We start from the raw sequence: 15,912 nt of genomic DNA, 5'->3' as shown, positions 1-15,912 counted from the left end.
TGGTCTAACTGATAATTAAGTATGATGGTTGAGTCAGTGAGTACACATGGAATATGAAGTTATGCACATATCAATTGTATGGTGGGGCAGCACAGCCAAAATTATTATTTTATTGCAAAACTAAAGTGACCATGGTGTACCATAACTCTGTATTGGCGTTTCCAAACCAGAAATCAGTGGCCAATAACTCTGTAAACCAAAAACATTGCCACACAACTGATTGCTTTCAAATATCCCTTTTAAGATGGATGTGCTCTTTTTCAGTACCTGATACATAATTCTATTCAACATATGTTCAGAGATGTACAAAACAAAGACACACCTACTGATTTGTGGTTTGTTATGAGAATTTAGGGTTAAGATTACAGTCCATGCAGACTAGGTTACATCACCCTCTTAACAATGCAGATAATTAGGTTTAGAGTCCAGGGGGGTGTGCTGTGGAATGAATTGCATGTGTCACATAATAAATTGGGAGTGTCATATAATTTGCTAGATGGCAAATAGACCCCTCTTTGACAGTGTTCATACTCAAAACGAGTGATTGCTTGGTAACCTGCACAAAGAAACTAACCAACTGACATATCTGATGAACATTGCATTGTAACTGAAACTGACCACAACTGTCCTGTGTTGAACATCACTTAAGCGTTATATTAAGTTACACTCCTTCTCAGGTAAAACCAAGCAGTAATGTGAGGATCAACATGTATGTTGTGTGGACCTGCTGACACAACCATGGGATTTCGGTGGCTGTTCGGTGGCTCCCAGAGTTGCACTACTCTGAAGATTACACAGCAGAAGGGCTGGAAAGATTTGAATTATATATTTCACAGTAAAACAGGTAACTTTTTCTCACTAGTCAATAAGAAAAAACAGGATAAAACAGAGTAGATTTAAGGGAAATGATGTCAAATTCTCATACAGTACTACACTAGTTTCATGGCCTTGGCAGAGCTGCATTTGTGGCATCAAGAACATCCTGTTGGCTACTCCACATCCTGGCTGGGCTTGGCCAGGTTAGATCGGACCCTTGCCTGGTCTACAGCATCCAGCATGTTCTTAGCATCCAGGGCCAGAACATGGGCAGCCGTCAGCATTTGCTTCTTACACTCATCCTTCAGAGAGGTGATGGAATTCTGCTGAGCCAGGCGCATCTTACTTATCAGCTCGGCCATGTCTTTGTTCAGCAATTTCTGAGTGCCTTCAATCTGAGGAGAAATGAGACGTAAAAGGGCTTGGTTTCTCTGAACTGGTCTGAAATCAGGAAAAACTTAAGGATAAACTTACTTCTGTTCTTTTAGATTCATGCAAAGTGGGCAAAAGTTCATCTACGCTATTGATCAGGCTCCGTAAGGATAAGCCAACATTCTGGAAAGACAGATGAGAAAGGTTATGTGTGGTTTCAGCACAAAGGGATTTAACATCATGTTACTGACACAAAAGCTGTATAATCAAACAAATTCCACAAATGGTTGGACTCAAGCCCACTCTGACACATATGGCTCTTGTGAAGAATGTTCTTTGCTCACTTTGACCACTGAGATGTACTCTGTAGGGGGCAGTGCGTTGACATCATTCTTCAGGTCCACCACCACTTTCACCAATTCCATGACTGCAATATACACCTTATCATCAGAGCGGTCCAGTTCTGCTGTAGGAACAGGCTGATGGGAACCATATATTCTGTCAACTGATCACTGTAACAATTATTTGAACAACAGAAGAGCAGACATCTTATCTGCCTGTCTAATTATTACCTGAACAGAGATTCTTGGCGGCTTTTCAGGAGGAGCTTTGAGAGCATCAGCTGTCATGAAAAAGAAGGCAGTTAATCACAGCACAATTGCTAAGGTGGGTCTTTCACAATGTTAAACTTCGGACACTCACCGATTTCTGGACTTGGGTCCTGTGGCTGGAGGGCAAGGCAGAACAGAGTTCAATATAGTATAACATCACTTTCACTAACATTGTAACAAGACAGCCTGGCCAACAAACATCTGCTGGAGTTTCATGCATTATTGTTTATTTATGCCTAATTCATTGCCTTTTTTGCTTGTTTTGGTCATATTTAGGGAAACGTTTTTATCAGAACCAAGGTTTGGTGATATATGCTATTAAGTGTTGTTTTTTTTTATTACAGATATCATTCAATCTATTCAATTCTATCATTCAAAGTTCAAAAACCTGCATTTAAATATTACATACTTTAATTATTTAGTTGTATTTTCTTGTTTCCTGTCAAAAGTTTGGATGCACCTACTCTGTGTCAGTTATGGAGTGAAAGACGGAGCAATTTTGAAAAATCCAATGCAAGAAACATATTTAGTGGTACCAGTAGAAAAGTATGTTGTGTGACTTCCGCTTCCGGTGCTGCACTGTTTGGTGTGTTTGGCGTGAGCTGGATTGGATCCTGAATTATCTCTGAATTAAGAATCACCTAAACACAACAAATCGTACATTGTGGCTGCCTCACTAATCCCCTGTGCAATGTGTGAAATGTACAGTTAGCTGAGCTAGAACAGTGCATCCGAAATGCATATTTAATTTGGGACTCAGAAGTTTTAATAGACTCTTTTTTTTATCCGAGTGCGCACCAGTCCAGTCAGCCGATAAGTGTCTCTACCCCGGCACTGGTACCAGTAGCGGCCACCAAACAGCAGGGCAGTTGGGTGACTGCTCGGCGTAAATCACGCAAGCGAGCTACTGGGGTGACCCGCCAATCTCCCCCACCTCCAGGCCGCCACCCCCCACTTCTCCACTTCAGTGAGGGATCCGCTGAGTTCTACAAACCACCGGCTCTAGTCATCGGCGACTCCACAGATAGAAACGCGAGTGGGACCAGCGAATAAAATCTTCTGTTTTCCTGGAGCCAGAGCACCCAACATCCCCAAACATAAAGTAATCTGCTCTGGACCATTACCGCATTTTCGGCGTAGCGACGAGAACTGTAGCAGGCTCCTCGACAAAGATCGCTGGTTGTCGGAGTGGTGTCCAAAAAATAAAGTGGGCTTTAATAATAACTGGCCAACATTTCGGGGGAAGCCTGGTCTTTTTGGGCGAGATGACATCCAGCCCAACTGGGCGGGCGCCACTCAGTATCTAAAAATCTGGCTCATAGTCTTAGAGCCAAAAAACTAATCTCACCAGAGCCCTGACCAGGCGGCAGATAGACTGGCTAAACCGGTGTCTGCCTTTTGCATAGAGCCACCCATCGTGTACACTATTGACACTGTGTCTTTACCCCACTCTATTAATCTCATAAGAAACATTAAGATTAATAATAAAACTGTGCCTGTTCCCAGGCTGGACGGGGTGTCCGTTTGAGCAATTTATTACCCGTTAATATAATTCCTACTGATCGTACCAACAGCACCTCCGATATAAATTAAATAATTAAATGTTAGATCTATCACACCTAAAATGCTGATTGTTAATGAAATTATTACAGATCAGGTGTTTGATGTACTGTGCCTAACTTGGTTAAAAGAAAATGAATTTGAATCATTATGTCAGGATTGACTGCAGCTGGGCTCATCACCGGTGGCCAATCCTGACAGCGAATAAAAGCCGAACATTTCCGCCCCTTCAGAAGGGACGACATTTTCGTGGATATTAGTGCACTGTTGTGTAATAGTGTATTTTCAGTTCTGGCAATCGCCACACACCTGCGGGCATGTTCTTTATGTTTATTTATTGTTTATTAATAAAAACCCCTTCCCAGCATGTCCTGCTTCTGCGCTTCCCTCCCCCGTCAGCACGCAGGCGTGACACATTGAAGGAGTCTAGTCTTCCTGGATACAGCTATGTACACCAACCTCGCTTAATTAGAATAGGAGGTGGCGTCGCAGTAATTTATAATGAAAACCTTGGTATTACTCAAACCCGGACATGGATTTTACTCTTTTGAGATTCTCTATACCAACAAAAACCATGTAGTCTCGCAAAATAAAAATCGGAATGAAGGTAAGTTCGTTCCATTGATTATTATCTATAGGCATCCTAGACCTTACTCCGAGTTTCTCAGTGAATTTACAGACTTGTTTTCCAAACTGGTTGTATCTGTGGATAAATCCTTAATTATCGTCAACTTTAACATCCACTGTGATAAATTAAATGGATCACTAAGAACACCATTTCTGTCTATACTAGACTCAGTTGGAGTTAAAGAAAATATAATAGGACCTACTCACATGCTTGATCTTGTGCTGATTTTGGTTTAAATTGGTGGGTAAATTGGCTTCCTGTTTCCGGTGCTGCACTGTTTGGTGTGTTTGGCGCGAGCCTGTATTACGTCCAAGGACTTCCTGAACCACCTCAGAATTAATCGCCAAAAAACGTAAGTTATGGCTCCTTCGCTAATTCCATGTGCAGTGTGTGAGATGTACAGCTTGACGAACTCCGTCAGCAGTGAGGATTTCACCTGTGGGAAGTGTAGGAGACTAGTGGAAATGACGGAGAGAATAGCCGAGCTAGAGGAGCGCATCCGAAATTTATATTTAATTAGGGAAACAGAAGTCTTAATCGACTCTTTTCTAGTCCCGGACGCGCACCAGCCCAGTCAGCCGGTGAGTGTGTCTACCCCGGCGCCGGTACCAGTAGCGGCAGTTGGGTGACGGCTCGGCGTAAATCACGCAAGCGAGCTTCCGTGGCGACCCGCCAAGCTCCCCCACCACCTGGACACCACACACCGGTTCGCGTTCAGAACCGCTTCTCCCCCCTCAGCGAGGCATCCGCTGGGTCCTACAGTCCACCGGCTCTAGTCATTGGCGACTCTATAGTTCGAAACGTGAGGATACCGGCACCAGCGAATAAAACCCTGTGTTTTCCTGGAGCCAGAGCGCCCGACATCCGCGCAAATTTAAAATCGCTGGCAAAAAATAACCGCAGGTACTCTAGTATAGCGATTCACGTCGGCGCTAACGACGTCCGGCTACGCCAGTCGGAAATAACTAAAGATAATTTTATAGAGATGCTTGAACTGGCTAAAACGATGTCGGATACAGTAATCTGCTCTGGCCCATTACCGCAGTTTCGGCGTAGCGATGAGACCTGTAGCAGGCTCCTCGACATAAATCGCTGGTTGTCGGAGTGGTGTCCAAAAAATAAAGTGGGTTTTATTAATAACTGGCCAATATTTAGGGGGAAGCCTGGTCTTTTTGGGCGAGACGGCATCCACCCCAACTGGGCGGGTGCCACTCAGTTGTCTTAAAAATTGGCTCATAGTCTTAGAACCAAAAAACAAAACTGACTCCAGGCAGCAGACAGACCGGCTAAACCGAGCATCTGCCATTTGCGTACCACCCAGCGTGTACAATATTGACACTGTGTCTTTACATCGCTCTATTAAAACAAGAGATTCTACAAGAAACGTTAATAATAAGACTCATAAATATGCTGGCACTGTGTCTGTTCCACGGACTGGGCGGGGTGTCTGTTTCAGCAACTTACTACCCGTTACTATCACTCCTTCTGAATGTACCACCAGCACCCCCGGCATAAGAATAGGATTATTAAATGTTAGATCCCTTACACCTAAAACGCTCATTGTCAATGAAATGATTACAGATCAGGGGTTCGATGTACTGTGCCTGACCGAAACTTGGTTAAAACAAAATGAATTTGTAGCATTAAACGAGTCTAGTCCTCCTGGATACAGCTATGTACACCAACCTCGCTTAACTGGAAGAGGAGGTGGCGTCGCAGTAATTTATAAGGATAACCTCGGTATTACTCATAAACCCGGACAAGGATTTAACTCTTTTGAGATTCTATATACCAATATAACTCATGTAGTCTCACAAAATAAAAATCCTAAATTCATTCCATTGATTATTATTTATAGACCCCCTGGACCTTATTCTGAGTTTCTTAGTGAATTTACAGATTTTGTCTCCAACTTAGTTGTATCTGTGGATAAAGCCCTAATTGTCGGCGACTTTAACATCCACTGTGATAAATTAGAAGACTCACTAAGAACCGCATTCCTGTCTTTATTAGACTCAGTTGGAGTTAACCAACATGTAACAGGACCTACTCACGAAGGTGGTCACACGCTCGATCTTGTGTTGACCTTCGGTTTAAATATAGAAGATATAGTTACTCTTCCGCAATCGGAAATAATCTCAGATCATTTCCTCATTGCTTTTAAATTGTCTTCAACACAATAAACTAAGCTCCCCTCGTTATAGAGACAAAATGACAATTACATCAAGTACAGCGCAGATGTAATTGTACCCTACCAGATTTTTCAACGCTGATCAACTCACTGTCAGACCCTGCTGAACTCAACCAAGCGACCAAATGCCTAGAATTAACAACTCGTAGTACATTTGATAATGTCGCTCCCCTCAAAAGGAAGGTAGTAAGAGATAAAAACTTAATTCCTTGGTATAATGATCATACACACTCTCTTAAAAAGACCGCCCGGAAATTAGAACGCAAATGGCGTCAAAGTAAATGAAACGTATTTCGAATAGCTTGGAAGGAGAGCCTACTTAACTATAAGAAGGCTCTTAGCGCGGCTCGATCAGCGTATCTCTCCTTGTTAATAGACAAAAACAAAAATAATCCTGGATTCCTGTTTAAAACTATAGCCAAGATAACCAGGAATAAAACTGAAACAAATACTACCACTCAATATCATCATAGTAGTGATTTTATGAATTTCTTTAATACTAAAATTGTTACGAGTAGCGATAGTTTTAAAAACAACAACTCCGTCGATATTACTATGGAAAAACCTCTTCAAATAGCAGACCACCGATTAGTACGCTTCAATCTTATTAAAGAGCATGAATTATTAAACTAATCTCGTCGTCAAATCAATGTACTTACGCATTGGATCCGCTTCCTACAAGTTTCCTTAAACAAGTAGCACCCGATGTTATAAATCCTATCCTTAAAATGATTAACTAATTGCTTAGTTAATCATTTTTGGCCATGTACCAAGTTCGTTCAAGGTAGAAGTCATTAGACCCCTGATTAAAAAGCAACTATTAAACAGTGAGTTGAGTCAGCTTTCGAATTATAGACCAATAACCAAACTTCCGTTTATATAGATTTTTTTTTTAAAAAGCCCAGCAGCAACAATATCCATGAACTATTTCAATCAGGATTTAGACCTCATCATAGCACTGAGACAGTGCTGGTTAAAGTGGTTAATGACGTGCTGTTGGCCTCTGATCAGGGCCACATCTTGCTGCTCGTCCTGCTTAGCCTGAGTGCAGAGTTTGATGCTATTGATCACACTAATCTCCTTTACAAGTTAGAGATTGTTGGGATTAAGGAAATAGCCCTTATATGGTTCAGATCATATCTGACCGATCGATATCAGTTTGTGGACATCAATGGTGATTCATCTTCATATAGTAAAGTCTGGTGTTCCACAAGGTTCTGTCCTAGGTCCGTTGCAATTTTCCTTATACATGTTACCTTTAGGTGACGTCATTTGCAAACATGGTATTGGCTTTCATTGCCACACTGACGACACACAGTTGTATCTATCAGAAATGCCAGACGAGAGGTAGCAACTGAACAAAATAGAGAACTGTCTGAAGGACATTACACAGTAGATTCACCATAAAACCACTCCAGATGATCCAAAATATGGCAGCCCGTCTCATTTTCAATCAGCCAAAATACACCCATGTTACACCTCTTCTTACCTCCCTCCACTGGCTCCCGGTAGCTGCTCGCATTGAGTTCAAATCCTTGATGCTTGCCTACAGGGCTGTAAATGGAACTGCGCCCTCCTACATCAACACACTACTACCTAGCTACACTCCTGCACGCTCTCTCAGATCAGCAAACGAAAGGAGACTAAAAATTCCTTCTTCACGGGGTCTCCGATTCCAATCATGTCTGTTCTCCGTTGTTGTCCCTGGCTGGTGGAACAACCTGCCCTCCTCCACACGACTAGCCGAGACTATCACCACTTTTAAGAAGAAGGTGAAAACCCTCTTATTCCAAAAATATTACAGACAAATCTAACACTTACACAAGCACATGCGTACACATTGAACAAACAAATACAAAATGTATAAATACATTATAATTTTTCTTAGTCTAGCACCCAACAATCTCCGAGCATGCTCTTCAATGACAAGTCTAAGCCTTATCAGGGCTCTTAGTTTGTAGACTCGATATTCTATAGAAATCGAACGAGAATTGCTGGTGTCTTCCTATTGTAAGTCGCTTTGGATAAAAGTGTCTGCTAAATAAAGTAAAGTAAAGTAAAGATGCTCAGCAACTTTCTTCTGTTAAACCCTGATAAGACAGAAGCTCTCGTACTTGGGTCTCAAGCAGCCAGACATAAGCTGGCTGACTACATCATAACTCTGGATACCCTTTCTATCTCAAGTACTGAAGTAAAGGATCTAGGTGTCCTCATTGATGCAGGTCCCTCATGCGAATGCATGTAGATAATATGTAGAGAATTCTTTCACTTTAGAAATATTGCAAAAATAAGAAATATAATCTCAATGCACGATGCAGAAAAGTTGGTCCATGCCTTTATTACATCAAGGTTAAATTACTGCAATGCACTACTGTCTGTGATCAACGGGTGCAGGGTCACAACTGGTACCCAAAGTACAGAGGGTCACAGCTGGGAGCAGATCCTTCTCCTATAGAGGTCCGCAGATGTGGAACAGTCAGTGTTCGGGACTCAGACACTATCTCAGTGTTTAAATCTAAACTGAAAACACATCTGTTTTCTCTGGCCTTCTGTTAAAGTCCCAGACACAGTGTCAAATATTAAGTCCACTTAATTACAGTCACCCAAGCACAGACAGTGTTAAATTCACCTTAGTTAGGCTGTCCTAGTAGGCTATCGGGCCACTGTAGCACAAATATACCACTAACCACATACTTCAGTATCAGTCGTACAATGCCACCATCTGCCGCTGCTTCTGTTTGTCCTCTCTGAGACACTGGGGGGTGTCAACTGTAGGGCCTGTCAAAGCCCATTGAGACACACTGTATGTGATTTTAAGCTATATAATAAATAAATGTTGTTATGTTTGATGAATCTGTTTTTTCAGAGGTGCCTCTTTTTACCATCATGGCTGCTTTGTTCACTATTGTCATTATCAAGCGGTGCTTCATGCTCATTAACATGATTGAATGATACGAAAGTGTTCAGCTTAATCCTTTAGGACTGATTAAAATTGTCCCCGTTGTCTAACTTAAGGTGGGGAAGAGAAGCCAAGAGTCTGAAATGCTGCCATCACATCAAAGCCTCCTGAGAGACGCAAAAACTATATTTGCTATTTTTTGCTATTTTGTTGTTTATTACATAACTTGCCATGTGTTATTTCAAAGTTATGTGCCTTTAGGTTTGTTCTATAATGTAAAAATAATGATAAATTACCCACAAATGAGTAGATACATCCAAACTTTTGACTGGTACTGTATGTCTGATATTTAAAGCATACCTCTCTGACAGGTTTTGTGCTTTCATTGGTAAGTGGATCCTGTAAAGAAGGATATAGAACTGTCACAAAGAATACGAATTCTAAGATGGATAAATGGATGAATGGAATTCTCACCAGAAGTTTCACCTCCTCCTCAAGCCACTGTTTGTCCACCTGCATTTCTTCTTTTTGTTTCCTCAAAGCTTCCTGCAGCCGCTGCTTCTCCATCTGCCATAGTCGCTGTACATCTTCTTTACAGGTTGGTGAGTTGGTGAGATCAGCCTCCTACAGCACAGGTCAACGATGCAGAGAGCTATTACTACAGTATATATTTAACAAGGAAAAACATTATTGATATCTATGTCCAAAAACCAAAATATCTGCACAGGGTGGTCTTGTAACCTAATTTTGCTAACATTGCCAGCTAATTTAATGTATTTGTAGTTAATGCAACATAGACGTTGTTCCCTATAGCTGCTACTGTAGAAAGACATAACATACCCCCATACTGCGGCGGCGGAGGGACACACTGGGCAACATCAGTTTGTTGGTGGAGTCGATGGGAGATTGATAATCACATGGACTTGCCAGGTCAGGCGAGCTGGCACAGAGAGCCTCATTCAGCTGAGAAAAAGATGAACATGAGCTGTGAGAGATGTAATAATATTACAGAAAAATATATAATAAACAGTATATGTTTATGTTGATCAGACCAGCTGACTGCCTTCAATGACTGTGTTCATTTATTTTAGTGAGTAATATTCAATAAATATTTCCAAATATCCAATATTATTTTCTTGTTTGTTTTTTTCCCCCAAAGTCCGAATTAAAGGCAAGATATGTATTGCCATGCTGGGTTGAGGATATAAAAGAATAACTGAAAATCATGAAGCATTCAGGGTTTAACACCTGTGGGTGATTAGGATCATGCACTCATGTGTGTCTGTTTCAGCAATTAATTACCCGTTACTATCATTCCTACTGAACGTACCATGAGTCTAGCCCTCCTGGATACAGTTATGTACACCAAACTTATTGTGTCGTAGACACAATAAACTCAACTCCCCTCGTTATAAAGACAACCAGACAATTACATTTATTTAGGGTTTATTAATACCCTACCAGATTTATCAACGCTGATCAACTCACTGTCAGACCCCACTGAACTCGACCAAGCAACCAAATGTCTAGAATTAACACTACGTAGTACGTTAGATAATGTCGCTCCCCTCAAAAGGAAGATAGTAAGAGATAAAAATTTAATAACTTGGTATTAGAACGTAAATCCCATTTAAGTAAATTGAACGTATTCCGAATAGCATGGGAGGAGAGCCTCCTTACTTTTAGGAAGGTTCTAAGTGCAACTCGATCAACGTATCTCTCATATTTAATAAAGAAGAACACAAATAATCCCAGATTCCTGTTTAATACTGTAGCCAAACAAACCAGGAATAAGACAGATACAGATAATATCACTCAATATCATCATAGTAGTGACGGTTTTATGAATTTCTTTAATACTAAAATTGTTACGAATAAAGATAAGTCAATAGTCAATATTGCTACGAAAAATAATCAGCAGACCATTTAGAATGCTTCAACCCCCTTAAAGAGCATAAATTAATTAAACTAACCTCATCGTCAAATCAATGTACTTGTGCAATCTGTTTCCTTAAACAAGTAGCACCCGATGTTATAAATCCTATACTTAAAATTATTCATTATTATTAGCACCGGCCATGTACCATGTTTGTTCAAGGTAGCAGTCATTAGACCCCTGATTAAAAAGCCTGATCTTGATCGCAGTCAGCTTTCGAATTCTAGACTGATATCCAACTTTCCGTTTATATAAAAAAATGTTGAAAAAGTCATAGCCCAACAGCTGTGTGCATACCTAGACACCAACAATATTCATGAAGTATATCAACTGGAATTTAGAACTCATCAAAGCACTGAGAGAGTACTGGTTAAAGTGGTTAATGACCTGCTGTTGTCCTCTGATCTCGGACGCATTTTTCTGCTTGTCCTGCTTGATCTAAGTGCAGCGTTTGACACTATTGATCACGCTATTCTTCTTGACAGGATCACCAACTTTCTTCTGTTAAAGCCTGATAAGACAGAAGCTCTTGTAGTTGGGCCTCAAGCAGCCAGACGTAAAATGTCTCATCTTTAATCCTGGATAGCTTTTCTATTTCACCAAGTACAGAAGTAAAGGATCTAAGTGTCCTCATTGATGCAGGTCTCTCATTCGATTTGCATATAGATGATATTACTAGGATAGCATTCTTTCACCTTATTGATATTGCCAAAATAAGAAACATGATCTCAATGCACGATGCAGAAAAGTTTGTCCATGCCTTTATCACCTCACCTACTTTTGACCTATAAAGCTCTAAATGGTCTCGCTCCACAGTGCCTGAGTGAACTCTTAGTTATTTACAACCCTCCATGCCCCCTGCATTCAAAGGATGTCACTACTGGTAGCCAAAGTACAGAAAGTCACAGCTAGGAGCAGATATAGCGCTCCGTGGCTGTGGAACAGCTTGCTGGTCAGTGTTCGGGACTCATACAGGGTCTCAGTGTTTAAATCTAAACTCAATGCATATCTGTTTTCTCTGGCCTTCTGTTAAAATCCCAGACACAGTGTCAATTACTAAGTCCACTTAATCACACAGTCACCTAGTCAAACACAAACAGTGTTAAATTCACCTTAATTAGGCTATCCTAGGTAGGGTAGTGGGCCACTGTTGCACAAATATACCACCATAACCACATATTTCAGTATCAGTCATACAATGCCACCGTACAATGCTGCTTCTGTTTGTTCTCTCTGAGGCACTGAATCAAGCATGCAGAACACCTGCAGACTCCAGTGAAGAGACCAGCAGATAAACCTTGGTTCCTGGAAACTGCTAACAAGAAGGCTTAGCATGAAATGAACCAGAGGGTCACCACACCAACACCGTAACAGCAAAAGTGTCAGGGATCTTCAAATGGACCAGTAGCATTATCATGGACAAGCAATGTACACCATGACACTGGACTAAACAACTACGCCACACTGTCCAGTACCTCCAAACATGGACAGATGCTCTATACTGCACTTTGGACTTTACACCTTTACAACTGTAGGAATTTTTCTCTCGGACAAATTTTCCTTGTGTGCAGAAGGGTCATGTGTGGGGGATGTCAACTGTAGGGCCTGTCAAAGCCCATTTAGACCTACTGTTTGTGATTATGGGCTATATAAGAAATAAATATTTACATTTACAGCCTTTATCAGACGCCCTTATCCAGAGCAACTTACAATCATTAGATACAGGGACAGTCCCCCTGGAGCAACTTAGGGTTAAGTGTCTTGCTCTGGGACACAATAGTAGTAAGTGGGAATTGAACCTTGGTCATCTGATTCATACCCACTAGGCTACTACCACCCTATTATATGCAATATGTAATATTTAAAAAATATGTAAATAAATAAAAAATATGTAAATAATTAAAATGTTGATGTTGTTTGCGTTATTTTTTATTTTTTTTTTGCCATTTGGCAGACGCCCTTATCTAGAGCGACTTACAACGTGCTTCCAAGTTACCATCAATGAAGAGATCAATTCCGGTTCACTAGGACCCCAACTATGAATACATCTTTTTATTCACTCTGTTGTAGATTCTGTACACAAGTTCGACAATAAGAAAGTTACAATTTAATCTAAATATTCTTTAAAGAGGAAGGTCTTGAGCTGTTGTGTGAAGGTGCTCAGTGACTGAGCTGTTCTGACCTCGAGGGGTCAGAACAGGATCAGGTCTGTGGACTTTTGGTCAGCATTCAACACCATTGTTCTGGAACTCCTCTTCTCCAAACTCTCCCAGATTAACCCCTGCTATCTCTCAGTGGATCACCAGCTTTCTAACAGGCAGGGAACAGCATGTGAAGCTGGGGCAGATAACTGGATGGATTCACAGGCTGTCAGCACCAGAACCATCACAGGAACAGCTTCATCCCCTGTACTATTTGCTTGAAAAACACCAACATTTGTAACCCTTGTAAGTCCTTGTGTGTGTGCTAACAAACTAATTCTGATGTTGTTTTGAAGGCAATGGGTGGTAACACCATATATTGATTTGGTTTAAATTACCTTTCTGTTTATTTCCTGCATTTTGTTAATTGATTAAAAGAAACTAAGAAACTATTAACACTTTTGAAGGATTCACACGTTTCACTCCTAGCATACAAGAGATTATAGAGAATATTAAAGGAGGTATGGCCTACATTGAAGCTTATCATAATCATAAATCAGCAGTGGCAAGCTGCATTCAGAAATACCTGTATATGAAGACCAACAGCAAGTGTGTTGCCAAAGCGAGGGCCAGCCATTCTCGAGGGCTAAAGGACATACATATAAACAGCAGTAATTAATACAATTCTTCTTTTAGGCATGTGTATGTATTTAGAGTGATATATCCATCTGAAATGAGCTGTGGTAGCTGATTCAAGCAATCCATAGGACAATACTTAGGTTTTAACTTTACCTCACTATTCTAACAGTAAAATGGAAAACAGCAATTCTTGTACATGATGAACTTTTATTAAAACGTGTACCTTGGGAGGTGGCTCGGTAATGGTAATCTTGGGTTCAAGAAACTTGGCTGCCCGGGCTCTGTCTCGCTCTCGTTCACCATCTAGTTCCTTCTCCATTTGGTGTACATCACTGCCACAATGTCACAAAAGGTCAGAGGCAACATTCACCAATAAATAAGGCATTTTCTTCATGCTTGGTATTATAAGTGCATTAGTGTATTCACACTGACAATAAAAAAAAAAAACATGCATTCCCATATCCAAATGGGTGTAAAATAGGGGTAAAGTTTCTACCACCAATGGCCATCTTGGCTATATAATGAATCAATTGATCAAACCTAGCATATATTTTTGTAGACAACTAGAATCCTCTGAGTGCCTCTTTTACAATTCTAAACATCCGATGCAGGATCTAATGTCATGCACATTAGTTTAAAAGAGTAGACTCTTTTATTATGTGTTCTCCAAATTCTACGAAGAGTTGCCTAGCCTCTGATCGACTCAACCAAGGAGCCATCATGACTTTGAGAAACACCCACAAGTGTTAATAAACATTGCAGTATTGAGAATCACCCACTGTGAACTGAACTATCACAGGGGAAAACACAGGCACTAAACACACTAGATTGACCAATTGTACTGCAAATAGTGAAAGGTGAGTCCTATAGTAATGTGAAAGCTCTTTCCACCAAATAAAAAAAAGCTTCCTTTCAAGCACTGAATCTGTGGGAACAGTTTAATAAAAAAAGTGGTGAAAATGTGATGTGTGTACTGAGAACAAATTTCTGATGGCCACTTTCACTCTCACTCAAAGTAGAATTACTTGCATTTGTTTACAATTACATTTATAGCATTTATCAGATGCCCTTATCCAGAGCGACATTACAATCAGTAGTTACAGGGACAGTCCCCCTGGAGCAACTTAGGGTTAAGTGTCTTGATCAAGGACACAATGGTAGCAAGTGGGATTTGAACCTGGGTCTTCTGGTTTATGTTTGATGAAATAATTATCGTGATTATATTAAATGTTCAATTAAGTGATTAAATTCAAACAGGTTCTTTTGCAAACAAATAAAAGTATACATACCTGATCTTGCACACCAGCTCAGTAAAGCTGGGTCGGTCTGGTGGGTCGTAGCTCCAGCACCGTGTCATGAGGGAGTACAGAGCTGGTGGACAGCTGTCCGGTTTGGGTAGCCGAATGCCCTGCTCCAGCTGGTTGATGACATCACGGTTACCCAGCCAAAAGAAAGGCTGTTTACCAAAGCTCATGATCTCCCAAACACACACCGCTGTAAAAATACAAATGCTTCAGTCACATCCTTTTGACAAGGATAAATACAAAGTACATAATTCAGAGCAGAAACAAATAATGCAACCAAGTTAAGCTGAAAATATGAAAGGTGAGATTACCAAACATCCAAACGTCACTAGCCGAGGTGAAGCGTCGGAAGTTGATGGATTCAGGAGCCATCCACTTAATGGGTAATCTGCTCACTGATGCTGTAAGACATGCACATTTTATGCCATCTAAAACAAATTTTCGAAACTGAAATATATTTTCTCATTGTTTAGTCTTTCATTATTGATTTGAGAACTTGTTTGAAATGGTCATGACTGGTTATTTAAATTACCTTTTAAAATAAGAAATAACTGGGTTGACGTTACGGAAATTCAGAAATGCCATCAGTAATACAAATAGTCAACCAAAATTTAATAAATGTCCTGGGCTTATTGCCTCCATTAGTTTTCAGTTAAGCATGTAGGTGTATAGTCAGAGCAGTATCCAATTTGGAGGGCGGTTATAAGGCACTGGTTAGCAGTCCTTGTGTAGTTTATTCAGTTCTGGCAATCGCCACACGCCTGCAGGTTAGTTTATGCTCTCCCCTTTTGTTTCCCCTGTTTTCGGCACTTGCG

The 15,912-nt window shown here is 40.7% G+C and overlaps 1 protein-coding gene across 2 annotated transcripts in view; it reads right to left on the bottom strand.

Annotated features, from left to right (window-relative positions):
• Nucleotides 1-220: 220 nt before the first annotated feature.
• ptk2bb (protein tyrosine kinase 2 beta, b) overlaps nucleotides 221-15,912 on the bottom strand; it is a 34,753-nt gene continuing 19,061 nt past the window's right edge. The window contains exons 20-31 of one of the 2 annotated variants that reach the window (XM_028953403.1): nucleotides 15,409-15,498; nucleotides 15,083-15,287; nucleotides 14,017-14,125; nucleotides 13,741-13,800; nucleotides 9,918-10,040; nucleotides 9,552-9,701; nucleotides 9,438-9,476; nucleotides 1,891-1,915; nucleotides 1,761-1,810; nucleotides 1,533-1,667; nucleotides 1,291-1,371; nucleotides 221-1,211 (exon numbers count right to left, since the gene is read on the bottom strand). In XM_028953403.1, the coding sequence (XP_028809236.1) occupies nucleotides 990-1,211; nucleotides 1,291-1,371; nucleotides 1,533-1,667; nucleotides 1,761-1,810; nucleotides 1,891-1,915; nucleotides 9,438-9,476; nucleotides 9,552-9,701; nucleotides 9,918-10,040; nucleotides 13,741-13,800; nucleotides 14,017-14,125; nucleotides 15,083-15,287; nucleotides 15,409-15,498 (1,289 nt within the window). In that variant the 3' untranslated portion in view covers nucleotides 221-989. Of the gene's footprint in view, nucleotides 1,212-1,290; nucleotides 1,372-1,532; nucleotides 1,668-1,760; nucleotides 1,811-1,890; nucleotides 1,916-9,437; nucleotides 9,477-9,551; nucleotides 9,702-9,917; nucleotides 10,041-13,740; nucleotides 13,801-14,016; nucleotides 14,126-15,082; nucleotides 15,288-15,408; nucleotides 15,499-15,912 lie in introns of those variants that run through there. The other variant, XR_003742367.1, reaches the window with a different exon arrangement.

This window comes from Denticeps clupeoides, chromosome 14, assembly GCF_900700375.1.
Source record: "Denticeps clupeoides chromosome 14, fDenClu1.1, whole genome shotgun sequence".
Classification (NCBI taxonomy): domain Eukaryota; kingdom Metazoa; phylum Chordata; class Actinopteri; order Clupeiformes; family Denticipitidae; genus Denticeps; species Denticeps clupeoides.
Note: the sequence above shows the minus strand (reverse complement) of the source record. Positions and strands in the feature narration are given on the sequence as shown.